Source organism: Pangasianodon hypophthalmus, chromosome 10 (genome assembly GCF_027358585.1).
Source record: "Pangasianodon hypophthalmus isolate fPanHyp1 chromosome 10, fPanHyp1.pri, whole genome shotgun sequence".
Lineage (NCBI taxonomy): Eukaryota > Metazoa > Chordata > Actinopteri > Siluriformes > Pangasiidae > Pangasianodon > Pangasianodon hypophthalmus.
The window spans coordinates 25,102,677-25,130,463 of NC_069719.1; the positions used below are offsets into that span (position 1 = coordinate 25,102,677).

Consider the following 27,787-nt stretch of genomic DNA (forward strand, 5'->3'; position numbering starts at 1 on the left):
GCTGTGTGTGTGTGTGTGTTGGCTTCTGTAAAGTGAGCTATTAGTGTAAAGCTCCATAATCTCAGGCAGCTACAGTATGTAGAGCTTCTATATCAAGACAGAAACACCTGTTTGAGTTACAATAGCTTTTTCTCTCTCTCTTGATTTATTTCATGTAACAGATGTACAGTATCTTCATTTATTGTAACAGATATACAGTGTCTTCATTTATTTACAGTTTTGACCTTTCTGTTTGTTGGATAATGCATATTCTACAGTAAAGTAAATTTGGTTGAAAAGCCAAGGTCTACTCCATTTCTGCTCAAGAGATGTTCATTAACAAACTTATATGCTGCAGCAGTGATGGATCTGAGAAACCCGCTGCTCTTTACACAGAAGCAGCTGGGTGTGTGTCACTAGGACCCCCACTGACCTGTGTGCCCTAGCTGCACTGTTTGTGTTCCTGTTATCAGCAACTGAAGGAATGTGTCCCTCTGCCTTCCTCTCTGGAACAAAAGATTAGCAGCCTGTTGACGGTGCTTGGTTTCACACCAGCAAAGCCAGAGTTTCCCAGCTGTTGAATGCGTGAAGCTGCTCCTCCAGCTCCAAGCGAAGATCAATTAGAATGACCAAAGTCCATGTTTAAATGAAAAATGCAGGTATAAGGTCAATAGGATAAAAGTCTCACCTTAAGTCTCATCTAAGCTGGATAAGACATGAGGGTCAGAGATACAGCTCTCTGTAAAATAAAATCCCGCCGGCTAAATAAGCCAGACAGCGTTCTGTAACTAAAGCAGATACAGACAGAGAGAGAGAGAGACAGAGGCTTTGTCCTGCTGATCTGAAGGGCATCTTGAGGCACCTTCTGAATTGTAACATTAATAGCTTTTATGGCTCCAGGCAGACCAGACGTATGAAGAAATGCAAAGGGCAGAAAAATAATTGAGATGAGATGGATCTATCTACTCAGGGCATTTTTAAATAAACCGATTTAAAAAGTGAATAATTTTGAAATATGTCGCTGAATATTACTGAGCTCAGAGCTCAGCAATTTAGTCTCCACATATTTCTTATGAAAATATACAACCTATGTACATACATACATAAAAAATATATATATATATATATATATATATATATATATATATATATATATATAAACTGCTTATAGTTAAATTTTTTGTTGTGGAATGTCCACAAGAAAAGTTAGGTCCTGTTATTACTTACGTTAAAGCAGCTATAAACAGTCGTTCCTTCACCAGCCTCTCTGTTTCTGTCTCTTGACGTTTAATAAGACAAAAAAACGTTTCGCATTCAAAAAATGTTAGAGAAATTGAAAAGCTCAAAGTCCTCCATCTTAAAGTCTTTCACATGATGGAAAACCTAAATAACAGCACGGTTTTAAAATCTGTTCTCATGTTACTGTCTGTGTGGAGTTTCACGTTCTCCCCATGTCTCTGTGGTTTTCCTCTGGGTTCTCCTCCCACCTCAAACAACGTGCTTGTAGATAGATTGGCTACGCTAAATTGCCCCTAGGTGTGAGGGAGTGTGTGAATGTGTGTGTGTGCGTGGTGCTCTGTGATGGAATGGTGTCCCATCCAGGGTGTATTCCTGCCTCACACCTGATGCTCCCAGGGTTAGTCTCCGAATCCACTGGGACTTTGGCCAGGATAACGTGCTTACTGACAAATCAGAATGGAGAATTCAACAGTGCTGTGGTATATTATTATAATATGAACATTATAATATTAACACACACACAAAACAGACAAAGAGACAGATAGACAGACATACAAATAGATAGACAGATGGATAGATAGAGAGAGATAGTTGGCTAGACAGAAACACAGAAAGACTGATAAATAGACACAGACTGACAGATAAATAAACAGATAAACAGACCAACTGACAGATAGATAGATAGATAGATAGATAGATAGATAGATAGATAAAAACAGATAAACAGATTAACAGACAGCTAGATAGCTAGAGAGACAGATAGATGGATAGATAGATAGAGACTCAGACAGACTGACTGGCAGATAAACAGATATACAGACATATAGATAGATAGATAGATAGATAGATAGAGATACAGATATATAGATAAAGACACAGACTGACAGACAGACAGACAGATAGATAGATAGATAGATAGAGATACAGATATATAGATAAAGACACAGACTGACAGACAGACAGACAGATAGATAGATAGATAGATAGATAGATAGATAGGTAGAGATACAGATATATAGATAAAGACACAGACTGACAGACAGATAGATAGATAGATAGAGATACAGATATATAGATAAAGACACAGACAGACAGACAGACAGACAGATAGATAGATAGATAGATAGATAGATAGATAGATATATAACACTGCAGACTCTGATGCAGTCATCTGTCACGGTGTCATTAACCAGCAGCAAATCTTTTAGCAGAATTAATGGCCGCAGCGGCGCTATCAAAGACCCTCTCTGGTGTTTAACTGGATCTTGTACAGTGTATCGTATTCTAACGGTAACAGCGCCATTGGCTCTGATCTCTGTACACCAGTTTCAGCGTCGACGCTCATTGGCGCTGCGCCTCCATCTGAGTTCAGCTTCAGTCTCTTATTGGTGAAATCATCGGCAGCTAAACGGGGCTGTGTCCAATCAGAGAGGAGAGGGCGGAGCTGTGGGCGGAGCCGAGTCTCTGGCGCAGGCAGTGCTGGTTGGGAAACGGTCTCGCGAACGCAGTCACGAGGAGAGACTGAGCGAGTGAGAGTCGCGCGCCTCTTTCCGATGAGATAGTGCATATATATATACACACACACACACACACACACACACACACACAGACGCAGCGCGGCTCCGACACAGCGACGAACTGTTCACCAGCGCGCTCTGGTTTTAATTCGGAAGGGTTTTTGAGACCACAGCGAGCAGGACGGTGGGGGGAGCGAGGGATTTTGTCTGCAAGTTTTTCTTTTGTGTTCTTTTTTCTTTGTTTTTTCTAAAGAAGGATTGTGGTTTTTGGGGGTTGTGGCCGCAGAGATGATGGTCGGGGAGATCGAAGTGAAGGAGAGACCGAGGCCGAGTCCTGACTATCTGATGCAGTTACTGAACGAAAAGAAGCTCATGACCAGTCTGCCGAACCTGTGCGGCATCTTCACACACCTCGAAAGACTGCTGGATGAAGGTAAACGACCACAACCACCTGAGCGTGGAGCTGGAACAGTCTGAGTGTGTGTGAGTGTGTGTGTGTGTGTGTGTGGTGCGCACGCTTAGAGACGGTCACTGAGCAGCTAGCCCGCTAAACTAGCCTGCTCAACTACTTTAACTAGTTTTCTCCAGCTGAGCAGGACATACCCAAAGCCGAGACTGATCCTCATTATAAACGAGCACTTCCTCGTGACCTCTTCATGCTGTAAAACGTCACTACGGCTGTTAAAGTTGATGCTAAAGTTTGAATCTGAGCGCGAGGGCGAAACTTTTTCGCTCGCTCCTGCTAGCACGGTTTGGGGTTAGCATGACTAGCGAAGTGCTCCGACTGGTGCAAACTTTTCGAGGTGGAACAAACAAACAAACAGCGTCAGAATTCCTTTTTAAAATGTTGTCCAGATATTTAAATTAATTCTTCTGGGTTTTTTTTGATAGTTATTAATGACGGTCGCGTTATATTTAGTTAACTCACGTATTTTTGAAGAGTTTAACTTTAGAAACTTTAGCCGTCGTAGCTACAGCTAGGCTTCAACACACCGCACGGGTCAGAGGAATTACTCATTTTAACCCAGCTAAAGTGATGTTTTTTTCTAAATAAGCCACCACTAAGGATGTTTTCTCAGAGTTTAAGAGCCCTTTCACCTCGCAGGAATGTGTTGAAATGCTTTCCTCTGGTCCAGACTCATGACTCGCCCCGTTATTTTGGCCACAAGCCGTTAGTCCGAGTGTTTCTCTGTGTGTCTGGGTGCGAACTATTAGGGTCTCCGGAGGGGGGGAGGGAGTGTAGGGGTCTGACCTCTAATGAAGACTTTAACAGTGTTAGGAAGTAAACACAAAAATAAAGTTGACGAGTTCTTAAAAATACACACACAACGTTTAAAGTAGGAAACATTAATTAAAAAAATATTTCTCCCAAATTCTTATGGAAAGACGTAAATTTGGTATTTTGAACACCCCTAGAACAGACCGTACCATTTCTTAACTGTTGATACATAAGCCCCGAGCTTGTTTCTCTCACCAGTATACTGTACATAAACAGCTAGTGTATAAATGTAGTTTAAGTTGAACTGCGTTTTACTGGAGCTAGGGTTCCTGTGCAGTCCCTCAGGGAGAGTGCTAATGACATTGTAGGTCTATAATTGGCACTCTGTGTAACTGTAGCTAGTTGCATGTTTGCAGAATGGACTTGCTCATGATACATTTTTGCACAGTGGTCAGAGATTGCTAGTATTTACTCTGTACAGTGTTGCTGTAACTCTAAAGACTCTTAAAAACTTCCTGACCATGCGCCAACTTTGCTCCTTTGCATCGGCATGATCCTGTAATGTTACACACGCTTTTGCATTTGACAGCTGCATCCAGGATCACTTTACGGTGTTGCTCTTGCTTTGTGTAACCGCGTAGATGTCGCAACTCTTTCCAGCAGCCTCTGGGCTTTATCTCCTCTAATCTTTTCTGGAATTTCCTCTCTGCGAATTATAACCAAGCACTATTCGGACAGCATTCGTTTTCCAGACGTGTGTTGGAGGACTTCTGTAGTAAATATGCTCGATTCTCATGGGATTAGTGACCTCTATAAATCACAGACATGATACAAACAAAATATTTCACGTGTACTACATACACCACACGGTCTGTAGTGGCTGTACAAGTTGCATTTGAGCGTCAGGAAGTCGCATGACCATGACACATATGCAGGCTATACCTGTGTTTGAAAGATTACGTAGAGCGTAATCTTTCCACGTGCCTGCACACACAGTCCGTAACAGTTACTGACACAACAGATTCAGACAGGACTGAAATGCCAGAGATGCTCCGGTAATAATTACGTTGCCCCACCTAATCCGACCCGAATAGAGCTTTAGCTGCAACGGTGCATCGTGGCAGCGTTATCATCGACACATTTCACTCCACAGCCACGGTCTGCTACAGGCTTTAATACCAATCATCTTGTTTTTTCACACACATCTGCCCATTTATCTGGAATCTGGCTCGTTCAGCATTTCAAAACTGTTGCCGAAGCATGCTTCAACGTTGCATGAACGTTCAAACCGGTTTAGTTTGTGGATTAGGAACATTCATGGCATGCCTTTACACAGGCCCAGAAACTTGCTGGCAGACCTGTATTAGTTTGCTTTTTGACACTTTTCTGTTGATTGTTCTCTTGAACAACAATTACTTTTTAATACTTAACCATTAGTGATTAGTTTAAGGCTGTAGATAAGATGCATATATCAGAAGAGTTGATTTTTTTTTCCTTCATGTTACCACTTCTAATTAGCGTTACAGACTCGGTATCGATGGGACACGGCTGATTTGAATTTGACGTAAAGAAAATAAACGCGTATGTCTTTTTTCCAGTCGTCTTTTCGTCTTAGGCAAGGCATGTCATGAGTTTGTGAGTTAAAAATAAAATCTATAAAAGTGGTGTGAAAACCACGTCTCTAGCCCTGTGGCTAGTCTCTGGTCTGATGAGCTGCCTTCAGCGAAATCATTTATCTTAATACTTGTAAACCACAACAGATGATCTGCTACAGAAGGCGTCCTGGTTTGTGTTTAGAAAACTGGAGCCGCTGAACTACGGACAGATTATTTTCATAGGTTTATCAGCTCTGCTACAGTATTTGTGTTGGTCGGCTGAAATACTTTGCAGAATCTTAGTTCTAACATCCTTGCTTCTTTCCTGGCTCTCTATCCGCTCTCTCTGCATTGTGTGCACGTGGTGGATGATTTTGGCCGTTCTTTCCTGCGACAGGATGAGATCTCTCACATGCCTGTCCTTTTTAACACCAAACAATGATCCTGTGTGTGTGAGGACTGATTGTGTGGAGCCAGATCTGTTTACTTGCACTTTGGACTTGAGGAGCTGAACTGATCCTTTAAGTTCACAATCCACTCAAAAAAAAAAAAAAAAAAAAAGAACTACTGCAGAATGGGGGATTTAGACTTTGTTTTTAGACTGCTACAGGTAAATCACTTTTCTGATACGCATGGCTTCACTTTGTTTGCATACTGATTTGCCTGTGCAAATGAAGATGGTCATGTACCGTAATGGCTCTCAAACCTCGTTTACATTTTCACCCTCGTCATGCGAGCAGGAAAAATACAGTATAAGCACAGGATTGGAAAGCAGTGATGTGGTGGATCTGTAACACTGTTGTTTGGAAGGCAGGACAAAACGACTGTGTGTGTGTGTGTGCACTTTTGACAGAGTGAGAGAATGCAGATGGCTGGGTGTTTCAGTGATTATTGTCCCCCCTGTAATTTAGCTGTGATTCAGCTGCTGTCTGGAGCTTCTCAAGTGGCCATTTGCTCACGGTGAGCCATCAGCTGCTGGTAGCTAATGTTTGACCAGATTTAACCCGGCTTCAGAGTCACTTTACCACTCGCAACTGCTGGAATTCTCGCATAATATTGACACATATTCCAGTAAGGTCATTTCTTTACCACTCGTAGAATGCTTTTATAGGATTAACACTTAGTTCTTTTGTGTTTTTTTGTGGCAGTAAACATCTTCTCATAAAAGTCTACAGATCAGTTTAAAGACTCTTTCATATATTCAGCGTTTCGTCTTATTGGTACATTTTCCAGTACATTTTCATTGTTTTGCATTTTGGTTCGTTTAATTATCTATAATGTGAACGTAAACTAAACTAAATAGCAAAAGCATCAATTTTGCTCAGATTCGACAAATATGGACTAATGTGTGTGAAATCCCACTGAGAGCTCTAATATCAGGTGTTCATATCAGTTTTAATTCCAGTTGCAGGGTAAATAATTTATATAGTGCTGCAGACTTCTATCCTGCTCCAAGTTGCAATTATTTTCAAGAATCCAGAGCAGGAGGAAACGCGTTCAGACTGCACTTTGAGTTTTTCTGTTGTAACAGCGGCTTAGAACACCTTTGCATGTTACAGAGCAGGATTTGTGATGTTTTTCACTGTATGTAGTGAGATTTCTCCTCGCAGAAGTATAGGAAAAAAAAAACTATTCCCTCGCTGATTTCTCCGAACGAAATTATTCTAATGAAATGCATGCCCTGAGCTTTTATGCATATAGAATATACAAATTAAAAGATGAAATCATTCAGAAAATGAAAACGCACTCTCTGTCGTCGACTCGCAACATGCAGACTGAACGAGAGTGGAGGCCACAAGAATAAAGGAATGCAACATCTGGGCCGGTGTGAAACTACTGTACGGTCGCTGCGATGAAGTGCTCTGCGTCTGCAGCGTGTGTAGAAGCCCAGACACCTTCATCAGTGTGTGAAACTCCACACACCAGCACACACTCCCTAATCCAGAGCTGGTGGGGAAAAAGGAAGTCTCCATCTTGTGTCTCCTCCTCCTTTTTTCCTCCCCCTTCTCCTCTTCTGTTTTTTTTTTTTTTTTTTAAACTAATCGACACATGCACATATATACGTGTCCATAAGCACTTCACCACATGGACACCACTCATTTTTTCAACTTGCACACATAAGGACGTGTGTGTGTGCGTGCTCGTGCAGCTGTTGTCATGGTGAATGAAAATCCAGTCCTTTTGCATTACCTCAGTTTGACCTATGCACATGACAGCTGCTCTCGGCACTACATTTAGCTCTCTGTGTGTGTGTGTGTGTGTGTGTGTGTGTGTGTGTGTGTGTGGCTGCAGAGGACACACCGATGAGGACTGCACAGTTTTCTGTGCCATGGATATTATGCAAACACCAGCACTAGTGTTAGCAATAGACTGAAAATATGGTTAAATGCTTTAATCACAATGTCTGATGTACTGTTATTCACCTCAGACGATCATTTCTATGTATTTTCCCCTCCTTCATTAGTAATGCACCGTATATTGTGTAAGGAATAAAACATGACTGGGTGTGCCGTTATTGGAAAATAATCAACGACGAGGTTACCACCTTTTTTTTTTAATCCATTTATAGCTGCGTTTAATGTTGTCGAGCACTTGTACGTTCCTGATATTGTTTACTATATTGTACAAATATATTACACTCTTCTCTGTCTCTGTCTCTCTCTCGAAGTTAAAAGGACAAAAAAACGTAGCTTGTGTCGGAAAACTTACTGTGCATTTGACGTATCTCGGAAATCGAAATTGTTCTTCGTGCTTTCAAGCTACGAAGTGTGGGGGGAAAAAACCACGGACAGTTGATTGATCTAAAATACTTGTATATACGGTGTAACTCATTTAAAAACGGAAAGAAGTGCTACTTTGTTTACTGTGAGCAGCCATGTTGATTTGACGTCACTTGCTGAGCTCGGGGTTGAGGAGACCGTCCTGAGTTCCTTCGTCGAGGGCCGTTTTCTTCGAATCGGATTAAACACAGCTTTACCTCTGACTGTTACAAAGCGCTGACATTGGAGACTCCTTCCAAAACGATGAGTAATTGTATATATTCTGTATATGGAACGACCGCACATAATGCGTTAGAACGTGTGTGTGAATAGAAACCTTGCATCCGGAGCTTGTGTTGTAGTAAAATTGAGTTAAATCACAAAAACAGATTGCGACTTTTATTAGGGGGGAAAAATATCATGTTTAACCGTGAGCGCCCGGTTTATTGAAATGTATTAAATGGAATTTGAAGAATGTTTGTCCATCTGTACTGGTTAGGAGTGAGTGTGTGCGTGTGAGAGTGTGTGTTGAATAGCTGAGCGAGCGGGTGTGTGCCGTGTGGTGGAGGTTAGAGATGGCGCCTCAGGCTCAGTTATCACGCAGCAGCCTGTTTTATAATCCCCCCCTCACCTTCCTAAAAACCTCCCCAGATGCCACTTTACACCATGGAATTTAATTAACTTGTAGCGCTGGAGAGTGGACACGTGAATCGTTCTCTCTCACTCTCTCTCTCTCTCTCTCACTCTCTCACTCCAACCCCTGGTGTCTGTCTCTTGGACGGATGATAATAAATTGGATGGCAGGATCCGGCTGACAGGGTTAGCCTGGGGACATGGACAAGACAGACCGGCTTTCTCTCCATCCCTCTTCTGCAACATTGCTGCTTTGGATGTGTGGACGTGCTATCGGGTGTGTGTGTGTGTGTGTGTGTTGGTCCTTGTGTGGGCCTCTGATAAAGCTGTCCCGATATTATGCCACAAATGCAGGGGCTTCTTATCTCCCTCTGGCCTGCCTTTTTTATTGTCACACAGACATACACACACACGCACACACACGCACACACACGCGCACACACACACAGCCTTCCCTTGTTGAGTGTCGCCGTATTTTGATTGGTTGTTCATTCAGGGAGGATTTCATTTAAGAACTTGTCATAAACTTGGTGTGAGCGAGTGTGTGTGAGCGAGTGTGTGTGAGCGAGTGTGTGTGAGCGAGTGTGTGTGAGCGAGTGTGTGTGAGCGAGTGTGTGTGAGCGAGTGTGTGTGAGCGAGTGTGTGTGAGCGAGTGTGTGTGAGCGAGTGTGTGTGAGCGAGTGTGTGTGAGCGAGTGTAGTCAACATCTCAAATGTAGGTGCAAGATTAAGCCATTGTACAGGCCTTTTCACGAAGGCTGGAAGTTGCAGTGACTCTGCACTCACACACACAGACACACACACTAGAGAAGGAAGTCACACCCATGAGAAGAGTGGCACGTAGTTTCACAGAGAGCTGCAACTTCTTACTGTTGTGTGTGTGTGTTATTGTCGTGCCCTGTTATTAATTTAAACATGGTTATGAGAAGCTTTCCAGGCCCAGGCCTTGTTTATCTGACAAACAAACCAGTGGACACACACACACACACACACACACACACTCACACGCGGTTGTTTTACTATCCATGTGAGGACCTTCCATAATTATTAATGCTGTGAATTAGTATTGTGCTGCACCTAAATCGAACCCTAAGCTTAGCCTGATTAACAAAAGCCTGATAAACAAAAGGAAACAGTTCTTTTATTATTATTTTTTACTAAAAAAAAAAAGCAGGTTTTCTGCCTTGTGGGGACCAGGTCAAAACTGGGAGATATTCCTATCCTTGTGGGGACATTTGTTTCTCCCAAGATATAAAAGCACACCCCTACACACATGCTGCAGGAACCTGAGGGCAGGCCTCACCCATCTACATTCCACAACTGCCTCACATATCTCGTTGCCCCTCTCAGGCCCTCAGCTGTGGCTCCGTTTCTTTTCTCTTTTCAGTAGTGTGTGTGTGTGTGTGTGTGTGTGTGTGTGTGTGTGTGAGTGAGAGAGAGAGAGAGAAAAAAAACATCTTTCTTTCCACGTATGTGTTAAGTTTGAGATTTTCGCTTGCCCCTCAAAGGCGCCACAAGGGGCTGTCTTATTCAAGTAGCTTTGTTGTTGCAAAGTGGCACACAATTTAACATGAGCATGTGATCGCACCCGAAGTGTTGGCGTATTTGATTCTGCTGCTGCAGTATGAAAACAGCGTTATGTGCTGATATCAGAGTAGTGCAGAGATTAATCATTATGATAAAATCATTCAGAAGTGCTTATGTACAATATGTTAGACCTGAAGTACTTTTGAGTTTAGTGTGCGTTTGTGTCCTGGAAGTATGGCTGCGAGAAACAAATATTATACTAGCTGATTATTGATGCTGATTAATTCTCTTAAATTTGGCTTGTGAACTGAGAACGGCGTTTGTGTTCGTTCAGTAACGTATAACAAAATTCTGAGGAACAACTTAACATTTAACATTGCGTTACGCTACAGAATTTTACCTGTAGGACTAATCTAATAATTATATCCTGTAACAACAATAAGCATTTTGAATTACAAATACGGAATTTGATAAGGAATTTATTTCAAATAAAAGTTTACGGAGTTAATTGTTTCCCTTTCCCTATGTCTTGTGTATAAAAACGGTACTAAATCTCGCAGCCATTGCTTCATCGTTAATCTTAAACCTCCAAAATTAAACAGGAGTAACTCATTAAACTAAGACTACACCGAAAAAATATCAAGCTCCTTTCATGAAATGTAATACGATGCTATAACTTTAATTGTTTTACATATTTCGCTCACCAAGGTGGCACTTTTGGCCCTTTTGACTCCGCCCTCTTTTAAATCGTATTCTTCTACAAGTTCATATGTTAATCGTTCAGTTCTTTATTTTCTTTCAGAAAGGCAAAATTCTTCAAAGCTTCTTGTCCCTGATAAAAATAATTAATTATAAAATAAGTTTTCTCATGTCGCCTGTTTTTTTTTTTTTTTTTTTTTTCCCCTCCTTTTTGTTTTCCAGCCAATGCCACGTCATGTGTACCTCCGCTGAACTCGCACGTACGAATTTCCGAGGCAGACTTGAAGGCAGCATTAGGCTTGAACAGGAGTAGAGCCCAGTGCTGTTTTACATTATAACACATTTATGTTGTTGGTTAAGTAAACGATGTGTCAAATATATAAACCCACATCGATAACTTTTTGTAATCGGCGTAACTGTTACAGCTCTACGTTCAAGCATCAGCTTGAATTTACTGCCGCAATAAATCAGTTGTTTACAGCCAGGATCGTTTCTCACACTTTATATCAGCTATAAACAGGCTTATCAGACCACTTCCTTTACTCCGATTGTTTCGCTTTGATTGCAGGTTTTGTTAACAAACGAGCATTCTTGCAGCGGTCTTAGCTTTTTGCAGCCGGGTCGTGACGTACGGGTGCGACGTTTGCGTGTTGTGTGCTCTCAGAGCTCAGTCAGGCATTAACCTTCGCTCACACCGATCCAGAAGAAGCAGCCACACTGAACATTAAACATGCACGAGCCGGGAGTCGAGCAGAACGAAAACGTCACTTCCAAACAATAACGCTGCGAAACTTGCGAAACCTCTCACTGCTCGCTCTGTGTGTGTGTTGCTGAGAGAAATCAGCAGGATGCAGGAATGTAGTGGTGGTAGATCTTCAGACTAATTTGACAGTAGGAGATAAGTGTGTGTATGTGTGTTGACACTTGTACACACTCCTCTACGACTTGCGTTCCTACTTGGCACTGGAATGTTGAGCAAAGGAACAGGGCAAGCTCCAGAACATTCTTGATCTAATAGCAGCCTTAAGTGTGTATGTATGTATGTATGTGTGTGTATGTGTATGTGTGTGTGTGTGTGTGTTGGGAGACGTTTTCATGTCTTGCTTTATGCTGTGTTTGTCAGCCAAATATCTACACAATGACCCACTTACAAAAACTAACTACTCACTAGAAGAATCTTTAACTTTTCTGGTGATAGCTGACCGGAGAACTGATCCCTGGTCCTCGTAAAAACCAGCGATCCGGGATCTAATTTAACCGAGCCGTGGTGTGTTCCGCATTGTGTATGGAAGCTATTCGCCCACGGCACAGCATTCCAAGTAACGTGATTGGTTCAACTTGTCACCTTACTTCCTGTTTCTGCTTTCACGAAGGGAAAGAGTTATAGGATTGGAGCGCTGCAATTAGCTCACCTTTGTGGTGCGAGAGCTTGTACTGAGAACAGCTCACTGTTTGTAGGTATTCCTACACGATGACATGCCATACGTCCAAAAAGTATTGGTACCACAGGAAAAAAAAGGAACGTAGTGCTTACCATTTTGTAAATCTGTGTGCTGTATGAAATTGTTTAGAAGGAATACCTGTATGCAGAAGCAAATCTGCAGTTATAAGCCCCACCTCCAAAAGAGCCCAGATTACAGGCACAAGTACTTGGAGTAATACGTGAGTCCTTAATTTATAAATTTTCCACGCAAACATAAACAGAGCCAAATAAAATGGCTCCCCTGATTGATCAATACTAAGTAGGTTACTCAATTCAGTATCAGTATTGACGAGTAACAAAAACACACACTCGTACCCAGTCTGGGTAAAAACGCTATCGTGTTTGATTTAGCAAGGTACGAACACGAGCTTGGGTTTTAATTGTCGTATTTTAGGTAGAAATACAGCGGTATAGAAAACGAGCATGACTCAGAGATGAACGTGCCGCCGCGTCTGCGCCGGACCGAATCGCCTGATTATGTGCATGGCGAAGGATGATTGGCGGGTTGATGGAGGAGAGAGACGAACACAGGGCTGATGGAGCGATAGAGAGAGAGAAAGAGAGACAGGCACACACACGCAGAGACGGGTATGGAGGGTGATGGCATGATGGAGAGAGACAATGGAAAGACAAATGGTGTGTTTACTGAATGAAGTCACCCTGCAGGCAGGAGAGAGCGAGAGAGAGGGTCAGTTCCTGCCTGTTTTCACATAATGGAGGCTCTTGTTTTAGCCTCCAAACACACACACACACACACGATTGTGCGACTCTGCTGGCACGCTGAACCACAAATGGCTGGAGTTATGTCCTGCTGTGTGTGACACAGTTGAGTGAATGTGATTGTGTTCACTGTGTGCTAAGAAGGACTGTCAGTCCTTTCCACCACACACACACACACACACACACACACACACACACACACACACACACACACACACACACACACACACACACTCTCTCACTCTCTCAGTCTATTGTAAAACAGGTAGCAACATCATAAACCGAGATTAAAGCAAGACTCCCAGAGCAGATAAGATCAGCTGTCTGAGTGATAAGGGCTAACTGTTATATAGATTTTTTGCTGTTGGCTCTTTTCTCATCCGCCATTTTCCAGCGACGTTAACGTTAGTCACGTTACCAGAAATCCCACATCGATGTAGTGCAAACATGGACTCAAAGAAGAAACTCGGCTAGCTAGCGATCTGCAAGATGACGATGGTGATGTGGTGGTTTTGTCAGAGGTATTAGTGTGAAAGTAGAAGCTTTGGAAGCTGATCTGTTTGAGCAGAGCGTACAAACAGCTGGACAGACTAAAGCACTAAAGCGCCGCTGCATCGCTCAGTTTAGATACAGAAGAATTCCCACTGGCGCCATTATGAGCAGGTAGTTGAACGGCATGGTGGGTAAAAACTTAGAATTTAAGAATTGAATTATAAAATAAATCTTAGGCACGATTGAAGATCACGTTAGTGATAAATATCGATGTGCATGTCGTTCCAGGTATTGCAGTCAGTAGAGAAGACACTTTAACATTCTCTCTCTCTCTCTCTCTCTCTCTCTCTCTCTCTCTCTCTCTCTCTCTGATTCTTTTCCCTCCCATCACCTCTCACTTTCTCTCTTAATCACAGTGTGTCTGAATGGAGCGCTTTTAGTGTTCCTGAAGAGGAAGTTAAACTGCCTGTCAATCCCAATACAGCTTCGGTCCGCCTAATCTGTACTTCTCTCTCTCTCTCCCTCCCTCTCCCTCTCTCCACCTCTCTATTACTCTCGGGGTTTGTGCACTGAACATCTACACCCCCTCTTTTTCTCTTCGTCTTTCTTTGAAGAGCAGTTCTGACGTTAAAGGCTTGTAACAGGTCCTGTCTGTTTGCATTAACCACTGCGCTCTCTCTCTCTCTCTCTGCATCACATTGCTGTCCATCCTCCTCGTTTGGTTTCTGCTCTATTATCAGACAGCACAATGATGCGCTGACTTGTTTTTACAGTCATCAGTAATGTTTTAACTGATGCGTTTTCTTTTTTTTTCCGATCCACGCGAGCGTCGTGTCTGAGGTGAGCCGCGCTCTGTTTTGTGGTTTGGTTTCGCACAATGTAAATCCGCAAGCTGACACGTCCCTCGAGCCGTGTACCAATCCCACACACACGCTTTCATCTAATGACCACATCACACAGCCGGCCCAGCCAGCTCACACTCGTCTCTGCTGCTCCTTCAGAACTTTTGAGTTTTAGATCACGTTTTATCATGAGTTATGATATCACAAGCTTGTGTATATATAAAAGGAGTACGTTTTTAACAGTGCTAGCTAAAGCTGTGGAATGCTTAAAATGTCATCACATCAAGTGTTTACTCGTCGCAAAGGCGACTGTGAGTTCTGCATCTGCGTGAAAGGAACCAGCTCTCCATAGCTAGTTTATTTAAAAAAATAAATAAATAAAAAATCCAATGACTCAGTCACTGAAAATCGCTTACTATAGCACTAAATAGTACTGATACAGCACTTATCGTAAGTATACCAGTATTAATGGTGATTAGACAGGCGCTGTTAGACCAGTGTTTGCTAAAGACGGTCCACATTTTTGTGTAGCGACTGATTCTCTTGTCACCTGATGGTGGAATGTCTGGTAGTAGCTAAAATATAACAACTATAGCTAATTAGTTGAACACGCATCAAACAACACACGAATCAGTGTGAAAATTGGTCGTTTTGGTTTACACGTTATGTGCTACGCTTCGTACTAGCTTTATTAGCAGATTAGCAAACCAAGCTAATTGTACTAGCTACACAAAACTCACTAGACAGAACACCGATCTCTGCTACTTCGTAGTATCGAAGTATAGATATGTAACAAGAGGTCGTATATAACAGGATAACACGAAAAGACAGTAATAATTTTGTCGTCCATTTTTGCGAGACTAATTGCAGGTGGGAACTAAAGTTTTTGAGTTAGTTGGGAACTGAAAAAAGTTCGAACCACACACGTTATGATTAGTACGAGGAATTGATTGAGACCGTAGCGGGTTTGTCTGTTTTTGACGCGTCATACCTAGCGTGAACGTGGTGTTAGTACACGTTATAGCTACATTGTTGTGTACTGTACAGCATTGTTGTGTATTGTTACTATAATGGACAGGAGTGTGTTGTCCGACACCTCTTGATTTAGGTGTCTGTTACGAGCTCGGTAGTACTGTTAGTCACCCTGAGAAAACACACACACACACACACACACACACACACACACACACACACACACTTTATTCTGTCTCTCAGTTTCTCACTGGTGTAAATGGTCCTCGTATAGCCTGCCCTCATTTCCTGCTAATTAAATCCGGTGGAATGTTCTTGTCGTCCCTTCACGCACACATCCTTACACGTGCAAGAAGAAAGGATGAGACGACCGCAAGGAATAAAAGAGCAGTGCTTTATTTGCAGATGACATCAGCGTGTTTGGGTTTGGGATGCATCAGAGCCGAGACACGAGCTAAGCTAGTGATCACACAGCGAGGTAGAGAACGATGTTTACCTTTCCTGAAGTTCACCTGATGAAAGTGTTTGTGCTGCTATGAGTCAGTGTTCATCAATGCGTACGTTCTTTTTTTTTTTTTTTTTTCCTGTTTGGTTTTTTTTTTAATACATGAGCCTTCTTGTTTAGGGAGGGAGGGAACTGAGTTGTTGGTGTTTTCCAGCTCATACTAGAGAGGAACTTTTTTTTTCTTCTTTTTCCCAGAACCTGTCCAAACTTGTAACGTGAGATTGTCAGAGATTGTGCAGGTTGACGTTAGGAATCGGCCACACATCACACACTATCAGCATAATAAACACATGGGGGTGTCCTCCTTCTGGCGTTTTCTCACGCTAAGGAAAAAAAATCAAGACAAGACACTACAGGTGGATAGAAGAATTTATTTTAAAGCAGAAACTATCGCAATTAATCTTCAGTTCATTGCTGGTTTTATATTGGAACTTTTTCAAAAAATATATTTTTTGTTCAAATCAGGTGTTGTCTGATAAAATATGCGTGAATTTGCATACTTCATAAAACCAAAAATCTAGACTTTTGATGTCAGAATAAAAAAATTATTGCTGACATCTACAAAAGACGTTTATATAACATTTACAAAAAATTTACCAAATGTTTTACAAGAACTTTACAGAACATTTTGTTGGAAAATCATTTCATTGTTGTTTAATCAAGAACATTTTGTAACAAATCTTTACAGAATTTCGTCTGTAACATCTTCGTAATTATTGACAGGAATGAACATGTCAAGTTTCATGAATGCAGATCCTGTAGAAACTGAGATTTACTGTTGCGAATATAGAAAAAAATTTCTGAGACAGTTACGCAATGTGCTTTAATGTGTTTGCGCTCTAGTTAGTGTGGAATGTAAGGTTTATTAATGGGGAAAGTTAACCAGCATGTCGTAATGACACTTAAAGGTTCCTCTGAGATGCTTTTCTGCTCACCACGGTTGTAAAGAGTGGTTGTATGAGTTACCGTAGCCTTCCTGTCAGCTTGAACCAGTCTGGCCATTTTTCTCTGACCTCCCTTATCAGCAAGGCCCGCAGAACTGCCATTCACTGTATTTTTTTTTTTTTTGTTTTGTTTTTCCACACCATTCTGTGTAAACTCTAGAGACTGTTGTGTGTGAAAATCTCTGGAGATCAGCAGCTTTTGAAATGCTCAAAGCAGCAGTCTGTAACCAACAACTAAAATCATCAAGATCATATTTTCCCATTTTCTGTTAAGTTTTGATATTATTATTGCTATAGTTTGAGAGAAAACATGGCCTATGCAGTTTATCAAGGAAAAAAGATTTATCAGAATTGTCATTTCTGTAAAGTCTTGACACACAATTGTAGAAGAATTTTTTAATTGTAGAATATTGCGTGTCTGTCAAGCACAATGCTTTTCCATAATGAAATTAACGTAAATGTTAAATTCAGTATTTATATAATAGTTAATTATATATTTAATTACCTATATTCAGGAGATAAACAGCGTTTTGTGTTACACAAAGCATTTTTTGTTCTAAACACAATTACAAGCACTATTGAGATTTCACACTGCCAGCTTCAGCTCACCGCCTGTCTGCTTATTTTTATTGTAAATAAAGCATGTTTAACGCTGAGGCCTGCGGATGGCGTCGAATGGGCGTGGTTACATCAGGAGGAAGTCTGATTGGTTATCTGCATTTTGCACATTGTGTAACCGTTTCCCTCCTTCCTGCTCCAGCTGCTGTTTTTCCTGGAGTTAGCAGGGGGTGGGTGTGATTAGTACCAGTGCGACCTGCTGTGTCAGTCTCGCATTACTCTTCTCTCTCGGGGTTCGTGATAAATAGAATAAAAGATTTTAGCTATCGGACCTGTGAGTGACCCCAGCGCTGTTAAGAGTCTTACCGGAAAGACCTGAAAGGCTTGAATACACAACAGTGGTGAAACACTGAGACTTCCTTTCATTCTCTGCCATCATCCAGCTGAACATCCTGCGCTTGTTTCCTGTTGTTTTAGGCACAATGTCTTTGTGTTTGTGTGTGAGTGTGTGTGCGTGTGGAGAGTTTTTTCGGAAGTATCTTTCTGTGATAATCATGCCGCATGCTCAGCATTCCCAGAATTCATTTGGCAGGTTTAGGAGTGCATCTGCTCGGACGAGTCAGCATGTGGAGTGACGACCCTATGACCCTATATCTTCGTCTTAGAAACTGAAAGCTTTCTTTAAACATAGCTCTGGAGGAGGGAACGAATGCTGCGGATGTGCGAATTGTAATACTGATAACAGAAGTGTATGCTTATTCTTGGCTGACACCGTGAAGCTGAATGTGTATCCTACACTGTGGTGACGGCTTCCGATAATTTTTCCGAAATCTAGAAATGTCAGATCCGAGCCATCACAGGAGTAGACAGATGCGCAAAAACATCATTAGCTAGCTGGTGAACGCTTCAATGCGCTGTTTGGTCCTGGAAAACTAACTGACTAGGCTAAAAACAGTAGCTAACATATAGCTAGCTGCCTAGTTAAATGTATTAATGCTGACTTAGACTGAACGCCAAAGCATACTTAATGTGAAAATGATGTTCAGCTGTCTTCCAAGATTAACGTTGTAATTTCGACACAAACAGATGTCATGCGGAGACTTTGCGCACAATATTGTGATGGGCGAACTCGGCGGACGATCACGATACGAGACAAAGCTTGTGACTGGAGCATTCGTACGCGGTACCGCAGAGAGTACACAAGCTTTTAAGATCATGAAGTTGGTTTCGTTTCACACAACCCTCACAGATGTGGTTTTCGCATTAAATATTAACGGTACGTTAAGGGAAACAAACACGTATACGTATTCCTGTGGAGGGGAGGACTGTGGAAGTACTTTATTAAAGAATGATGCTTCATACTTTGTAACCGTTTATAGTTACATTTAATGTTGTGGAACCTCCATTAGACATGTTAGCTCCTGTTATTACTTACATAGCTATAAGTAGCTATAAACAGTCGTTCCCTCACCAGCTTCTTTTTACTAATGTCTTAAAGACAAAAAAAAAACAGCAGCATGTCACGACATCAAGAAACTGCAACGTGGAAGGTCTTGAACTCTTTCCTGTGTGAATGTTTATTGACTATTTCAGAGTGCTGAACCTGGAGACTCCTTCCAAAACAGTGTACTGGGGACTTGCATTTAATGGGGAGTGTGTGCAGTCACGGTGTGTGTCCTCACCACGGTGTACGCATGCCCTCTCTCCTAACAGGTGCCTCCTACTCCGCCTTCACTGCCCCCTTCTCCTCACAGCTGCCCCACTCCATAAAGCAGTTCCATATCGGTGTGTAATGAGGCAGCCAGACCATTTTCAGCGTCCTGCTGTGGTACTGCAGAGTCACACACACAGCTCGCTGTTGTCCGAGTGTGTTAAATGATGACGTGTCTGATTTTTAGCTTGTTTATCGTTGTGATGTAGTGGCGAGCTCATTCTAATGTGTCCTCGCCTTCAGCATTCCTCTGGACTGGTGCTTGTTTAACATTTCTGGAAGGAGTCTCCAGTGTCAGCTCTTTTCCGCCACAGGAACATGTTCAGGACCTTACGCTTTGCAGTTTCTTGGTATCATGATGTTGTTTTTTTGTTTTGGCATTTGTTTTGTTTTGTTTTTTGTTTTCCACCAATTTACCTCGAGAAACAGAAAACTTGTTCCAAGGATGTTGCACAACATTAAACGTAACTATTAACGGTTATAATACGACGTGTTGTTCATTAATAAAGAGGAATGAAACTTTTCAGGACCTGCTGTTTTTGGAAAACAGTCAACTGCGGGGTGGTAACAGGAACCCAGCTCTGCAGCCGACTTCATCCTGCCACCCAGTCAGTTATTATTTTCCTACAACAGCAAGTCGTGAAGTGTTTTATTCCTTATTTATAGAACAGCTCATTTCAACCGTGCAATCTGATTGGTTCAGATACTTTCTAGTTTCTTAAACCTTGGGTTTCTGTCTCTTTTTTTTTTTTTTTTTTTTCCTCTTCGTGTTTTTCTCGGTCACTCTCTTTCTCTCTGTCTTTCTTTTTCTCTTCTCTCTCTGTCCCTGCCTGTCTCTCTTTATTTTCCTTTCTGTCTGAGTCCCTCCTTCTCTTGTTAGCTTTGTCTTTCTCTTTCTGTGAATCTGTCTCTGCCTCAGTCCATCTCTCTCTCTCTCTCTCTCTCTCTCTCTCTTTCTGTTTCTGTCCCTGTCCCTGTTTTTCTCACACTCTCTTCCTCTCTCTGTTTGTTTGTCTCCCTCCCTCTTTCTCTTACTGTCTTTGTCTTTCTGTCTCTCTCTCCCTGTCTGTCTCTGTCATCGTCTTTCATTTTATTTGTTTCTCTTTTTCTCTGTTTTTTTCTGTCTCTCTTTGTTTGTCGGTCTGTCGCTCCCTTCCTCTCTTTGTTTCTTTCTGTCTCCCTTCTCCTTTCCGTTACTCTGTCTTTCTCCTTCCATCACTGTCTCTCAGTCTCTCTCTCCCTGTCTGTCCCTCTCTCTTTCTCTTTCATTTTATTTGTCTCTCTTTTTCTTTCTGTTTCTCTTTTTTCTCTGTTTCTCTTTGCCATATTTTTCTTTCATATTTTGTCATATTTTCTTTCTTTCTTTCTGTCTCCAAGTGTCTCTCTCTCTCTCTCTCTCTGATTTTAGAGGTGGGAGTGTGCTGTAAAGCCTACGGGAGAGTGATTTTCCCACAAACCGTTTAGCCTGTTCCTGGTATTACAGTGTCAGGAGTTTTTTTTTTTTTTCTGAAGTATTTCTGCAGTAAAGCTCGACTCCTGCTGCTGAGCGCTGCGGCTTTTTGTACAGAACAGAACTCGCAGAGAATTTGCATGCTTCACTGCTGAACTTTTGGAGAAGTGAGAGACTGAAGGACAACAAAATGGGCTGCGGCTGTGGCAACTCGATAAGTGTGAGGAAGCGCTGAATCTCGTGTTTTTTTTTTTTCCTTATTGAAAGAGAAAGTGTTGCATTCAAAACTGTGAGGATAGAGAGCATGGTGACGTTTATCTGGAATCATCACGCTTCATCTGCTTCAAGGTGGAAAACCATCACATCAGTACAGCCACACAACCACCAGCTCACTGATTCTGTCTTTCTTTCTCGCTCTCTCTCTAAGGAATACCTTAAATTCTTTTGGTTGATGTCTCTTGACTTGGACACTGGGTGCACACACGGTTTTTTCAATTATTTTTTTTAATAAAAAAAAAAATTAATATTTTTTTTATTTATATTTTCGAAAGTCTCACCCTTGAGTGTGTGTGTGTTTGCTGTTGTTTTGGGCTTGTGTTTAATCAGCTCCTGGATCAATACTGCTTAGCTGTCTAGCACTATCCTGTTAATCCCCGCTAATCGCCTGTAGGCGTATAAGAGTGTTGGCTTGCCAGCTAATCATACCTGCTAGCTAATCGGCTAAAGGTACGAGTGAGGAGTCGAGAACAGGAGTAGCAGCTACGTTTAGTCTTTACTTGCCGTAGTCATCCATTTTGGGTATGTACGAGTGGTGATTTTATTTTATTTTTTGTTTTTGCCCGACACATTGTCATTAAATTTGTGACACCGAGAGCACGTTTTTACAAGATAGGCCGGTTATTACAACATATTACGGTTTTAAATTTTCACCTAATAGTAGTAACCTAATCTAAAAATATCACTGTATTAAGGTCTCTTTTGTGTCATTTGTTTATATATACAATAAAAACAAAAGTATTAAAAAAAAAGTCTATAAATGTCTTTCCTTAGAAACTTTCTCATTATGATAACATAAACACTGATAGTGTAAGAGATGCTATCATGTTGTGAGAAAACTCAAACTAGCAAGGCTGTGCCGGGGGTTGTGCCGGGGGTTGTGCCGGGGGTTGTGCCGGGGGTTGTGCCGGGGGTTGTGCCGGGGGTTGTGCCGGGGGTTGTGCCGGGGGTTGTGCCATTGTAAATGTGAATCCAGACGGAAGATTGTGTATATTTTCTTTGTGGATTCACAGCCAGACATAACATGCACTTTAATCTGCATTTTGAAAAATTAAACAGCCCAATCATACACTGCGTCACTAACAACATTGAAAATGATGGAGCGCTGTTGTATAATTTGCACGTCAACCCAGCCTGATCGATCGTCTTTTCCTGCCAGATCAGCTGCTCTGAACATCGAGCGGGCGTCAGTAGTGCCGTCACAGGTGTCGAATTTATAACTGAAGATTTTAGCTGAGGAATGTGCTGACTACCAGTTACACACTTGCACATAAAACACAACGTAAAGCTTGCACCAAACAGCACAATACACACCCACTGTAGGCTCCATCAGCAACACTACTGTGTGCGCGTGTGTGTTTTTGCAGTGCTAGCCTTCTGCCTGGGATCCTCCGCTCTGACAAGAACCCAAGTGTGTGTTTTGTTTTTAAGAGAAGCAGTACAGTAGGAGTGTTGTATATTTCTGCTCGTATGTCGGCAGAATTGGGTGCAAGTGCTTTTCTTCTCCTCCTTCAGCGTCTCAGAGGTGCATGCTGTCAGGATCACTCGAAAACTGAGGTGCTGTGGAGTAGTTTTCTGTCTGCGAGCAAGTGTGTGGTTGAAAATTTGATCTACAGTCACGCACAACAACAAGTAATCGGACAGTCCATCAGTGCTGTTTCTCTCTATCTCTCTCTCTCACACACACACACACACACACACACACACCTGTGTGTGTGTGTGTATATATATATATATATATATATATATATATATATATATATATATATATATATATATATATATAAAACAAGCAACATTTTGAATATCAAACAATGACTATGATGAAAAAATATCTGTATCAAGATTGATCACTTGATACACTTTTTTTTAGTACATCTTGATTAACCAAGAATTTGTATATTGGTTCCATCAAAATATAGATTTCATGAATATGCAAATAAGGAAACGCCCCAAAGCTGTAAATGCATGAAGACTGGAACATGCATATGTATGATGCAAAAAAAAAAGACATGTTTTTTTTTTTTTTTTTAGCTCCTCCCATTTTCTTTGTAAAGTTTAGAGAAAAACTTGAATGCAAATTCGGCAAGACTCACTTCTGTTAAACGTTTAATAGATGCTTTGCGTGAAATGTCGTCAGTGTTATGAGAGCGGAGATACAAGTTTCAAACCTGTTGCGTGTGTATGTGTGCGCGCGAGCTGTGTATTTAAAGCACACTGAACCCACATCAGAAATTGCTGTCGTTGGCAGGACAGTTTTAGCACTGCAACACTAACATTTTCCAACAACAACAACGACAGCCACGGACTTGTAGAGCAGTGCTTCTAAAAAGGGGCGGTTCATAATTAAAAAAAAATTGAGTTAAAGTTATGGAAATCGCAAGCCATCATAGCTATTATATTTCTAGCTGAGTTCTTATAGCCTGTTATTAGCCTGTTTGACTTGTCACATGGATTGAATGGGCTCAATCCAAACCTCAGTAACTTTATAGTGTTAACTTGGACGTCATGTATTCTGTCAGTGGAAAGTTTCTAAAAGTACTCTAATAAATATCCAGAATATTGCACACATTTAAATAATATTCACAAATTTGTCCTGTACTGAGGTCGTCTGTGGAATTTATTTTACTGTTAATGGAGCCTCTGACTTCAAAAATAATATATTTAATGAAATAACAATTCCAGACTGAAAACTGCAAAGTTTTTGAATTTTTTTTTTTTTAATTTCCTGAATGGAATCGAAGATCATTTTAGAAAAAAGAAAATAAAAACACACAAAAAAAACCCTCCACTATCAATAGTATGTTTGTTCAATAAGACAAAACTGAACTAACAATAAATAAAAACAGTTCATGTAAAATTGTTACACTGTTCTACTAATGTTACTGACATGAACAACAAAGTAATTTTATAAAGAATGTAGATTTAAACAATTCTCAGTTTGGTCTATTAGCCCACGAAGTCCAACGTCCTCAACGACAGGCAACATTAACCCCTTTTGTTTTGGTCAAATTTTTTCCTCATTTTCTCACTTGCACCATTTCCAGTTGAAGTTTTGCCCCCACCCCATTTTCTCCCCACTAGCTTTAAGCAACCAGATGAGGAAGGTGAACGCTAACACACTTTCATTCGAGACACGTGAAGCCAATCTCTGCATTTATTTTTCTATTTATTTATTTATTTTTCCAACTGCTGCTCATGCTGCATCACAGGGCAGTGTAACCTACTCCAAGAAAAGCGCTATCCGCCCTCTTCCTCATACATGACCTCACAGACACACGTGATTGGCTATTATCACTGTGATTGACAAGAGGAGAGAGTAAAGCCAGAGAGCACAGGCAAGTTTTGCTCTCTTGTCTCCTGGCAACAGATTGCTGTGGCATCGTCAGGATTGGACCTCGCAATCTTCTTACAGCGTTTCCTGGTGATCATCCGTGCTACCGCGCGTCTAATTCTGACCCTAATCAAGGTCTTCTAGAGCAACCTGGTGGGTTTGAGTGAGAATATTCAGTGTGAAACTATCTTGAGCTGTCAGCGCAAGAACTGAAGAACGTGTCAGAATAGAAACATTACGTGATGTGTAGCGGTTACAGATGTTGCGTATGTGCCACAAACTGTCGTCTCTCCGCTGAACATTTTAAGGCTCGTTAACTCCCTACATTAAAAGCGATTGAGTGATGTCACTACATTACTTCCTCTTTCCCAACATGACTATAGAGAGTGTTAAACACTGTACCTCTTTGCTCTGTACATGAAGAGGTTTATAATAGTAACTCCTGTTCCTGACTGCTCGTGTCACACAAAGGTCCAGCGTGCTGATGTGGCACGCTGATAGAAGACATACCGACTTGTATGAATAGAAGATTTTTTTTTTTTTTCCAAGAGTCATTTGTGTGTTACGTAACTCTGATTACCGTTAGGAGTTTTTGGAACAGGAGTTACAGCGTTGATTTGAGTGTATCTGAGGTGAAGGAGTGTGTGTCACCGGTCTTACCTGTTTTTGATATTTATGTGTATCAGGGTTATATAGTGGGCTCTTACCAGAGGCAAAAACAGTTACAGTTTAGCTGTACCATTTACAACTTGTCTGCGTTTTCTGCTTTTTTTTTTTTTTTGGCACGACACTAAAACAGAAGGGGAAAGGACATAACATGAAAGACACGCATTTGCGTCTAGCAATTATTTTCACTTTGCGCCAACTTTGTGAATTCTCAAGCCTCCATCTTGGAAAACAAATAACAACATGATGGCAGGACTGTTGATCAATTAAAAAAAAAAAACGGAGATGCTGTTTATTATTAAATAAAGGTGGAAAATATAACAAAAATATATCATGATTCTTGAAGGCGTTTCTTCAATACACGATATGTATCACGATATGTAGGGAAACTCAGTGTTGCATTAAAAGCTGTTATAAGTAATGATAAAAAACTGTTTGTTAGTAATACAAAATCAAGTGTATTAACTAAGAAGTTATTTATTTAAAAAAAAACATTGATTTTAATTTTGCATTTTTAAAGATTAAGTACAAGATTTTACCCTCAGCTAATTCCATTCAATAAAAATATATCCATGATATCTCAGAAATCGTATTGCATCATAACTTTCACGATATCAATATTCTATTATTAATTAGCGATCACACCGGACATCTCCCTAGCTGCTTTATCATCATCTTGTCCACCGTCAAACGCTAAGGATTTTGTGTTAATTTTTTCCTCTCTCTGCCTGTTAAAATGTTTTTGTAGGCTTAAGCCAGGTTTAGACTGTATGACAAAAACAGTCGCACATTGTGAAGGAATTCTTTGGTCGCGAGTCGAGATCGGTGGTCCTAGAATAACATGACGCACAATGTGACGCGCTCACTGGTGGCTGATTTAGTGCCGCTGCGATTAATGAAAGTTCTGGAATTAAAAGTTAGATTAAAAATCTCAGACACTCATCTAAAAGTCGCCAATAGGAGGATGGTGTAAGATTGCAGGTAACTCTCAGGACGGCCTCAAATATGGTAGTGACAGTGCCAAAAATCATGCTGATCGACAGAAAAATATCCTTATTACCTCAACACACACACAGTGCAGTCTGTAGAGGTGAGAGTAAAGGACCTTGTGTAGAATGAAAGTCATCAGGAAACAGCTAGGCTCAGTTTTCTTTACGCCTGTCGCCTCGTCTGCAATATTTCAACTATTTCATGGCGTTTTTCTCAGACTGCGCTGCTGCTGCAGGCCTATTTTTGTTGTTCATAACGCAGATAAGCTCGATTGTTTTGTTGAGTCTGGAGTGACGACGGTTTAGACCCGCGGTTCTCAAAGCAGGGTCCGTGAACCACAGCCAAACTGTGCGCCGTGATTTTCTCATTTTGTGACAGCGGTGGAAACCACAACCCATCATTATCAAAGTTATTATGTCTACAAATAATGCCAACTGGAACCTAATGACAGTTTTCATAAAAATGGGTTTAATGGGAGGCTCTGACTCTAATAAATAACCAAAATTATGGTACACTTTTAAATAATGTGCCAGATTTTTGTAGTAGTTTTTTGTAAAATAAATCTGTACTGAAGGTGTTTGTCTGGTTTTTGTATAGTTTGAGTGAATTTTGCTTTTGTTTTATTTTATTTTGTTTAATTTTGTTTCATTATTGGATTTGGGTTTTAATTTATTTTTAGTTTGTTGGTTTTAGTTTTTATTTTTTGTTTATTTTCATTTGTTTTTGTTTTTAGTTTTTTTGGTTTCATTTCATTTTGTTTTGGTTTTATTTTTTTGGTTTATTTTTAGTTTGTTTCATTTTGTTTTAGTCTTTTTTGTTAGTTTGTTTGATTTTGTTTTCCTTAAGTTTTAGTTTGTCTTCATTTAAATTTGTTTCATTTATTCACTTTTTTTTTTTATTTAAATGGGAATCTGCTTATAAATACTTCGAGACCCTCTGCTTTAGGCAATCTTGGATCATGATGATAAAAAGTGTGTTTTTCAGCAATCTCCAAGTCAGAAGAATTGAATTTAATCCTTATGAACATTGTTTTTTTGCCGTCGTGCCCATTTTGAAAATTTTTAACTTCCCCCAGCTACTAAAAATTGCTTTACCTCCATCATATGAGAGATTCACATCCATCAGTGGGAACAAAAAGGTGAATCATCCCAGAGTCGTCGTTCCCAGAGTCGAGTATTCATAATGAGATCTTCAAGTATTCAAACTCCTTTATATTTTTCTGCGTGGAGTGTTTTTTCTTCTTCACATTCTACTGGTTTGCCAAACAGATGTTGTCCAGATGTTGCGTAGCAAATCAAAGCCCTGTTTAGAATACCACTGTGTATTTTTAGCTTCTCATGTTGGTTTGGTTTGTGATTTGTTTTCAAATGTGTTTCCTTTGTCCGTTCCAGCAAACTTTGTGTAACACACACTGTTTGCTTTCAGGTGTGTGTGTATCTGTGGTTAGTGGGAAGCTTTTGTGGTTTCCCTGTGTGTAATGTGTGCTACATGATTTCGGATTTTTGTGGGGACAGACACCTTTCTGCACAAACTTTCTCCTTTGTCGAGGGAATTTATTTTGAACAAAAAAATGGGGAGCTTTTTGAACTGTTTGGTAATATAAGGCACTGAAGACTTTCAAATTTTAGCAGATTACATGCTCACTGAAATTCCTATAGTGGGAATATTTTTTTAACAG

General features: G+C 40.8%; 1 protein-coding gene and 1 long non-coding RNA gene across 7 annotated transcripts in view; one reads left to right on the top strand and one right to left on the bottom strand.

The window, feature by feature from the left end:
* Positions 1-27,787, bottom strand: part of LOC128319136 (uncharacterized) — a 94,220-nt gene that overhangs the window by 54,399 nt on the left and 12,034 nt on the right. For 2 of the 3 annotated variants that reach the window (XR_008302527.1, XR_008302525.1), the window contains exons 1-2: positions 3,834-4,168; positions 1,207-1,661 (exon numbers count right to left, since the gene is read on the bottom strand). The exons of the other annotated variant lie outside the window; for it this stretch is intronic. This is a non-coding gene — a long non-coding RNA (uncharacterized LOC128319136). Of the gene's footprint in view, positions 1-1,206; positions 1,662-3,833; positions 4,169-27,787 lie in introns of those variants that run through there. 3 annotated transcript variants of the gene reach the window in all.
* Positions 2,729-27,787, top strand: part of qkia (QKI, KH domain containing, RNA binding a) — an 84,498-nt gene continuing 59,439 nt past the window's right edge. For 2 of the 4 annotated variants that reach the window (XM_026926619.3, XM_053237559.1), the window contains exon 1: positions 2,730-3,168. In XM_026926619.3, coding sequence (XP_026782420.3) covers positions 3,024-3,168 — 145 coding nt within the window. In that variant the 5' untranslated portion in view covers positions 2,730-3,023. Of the gene's footprint in view, positions 3,169-27,787 lie in introns of all 4 variants that reach the window. The other 2 variants (XM_053237557.1, XM_053237558.1) reach the window with 2 other exon arrangements.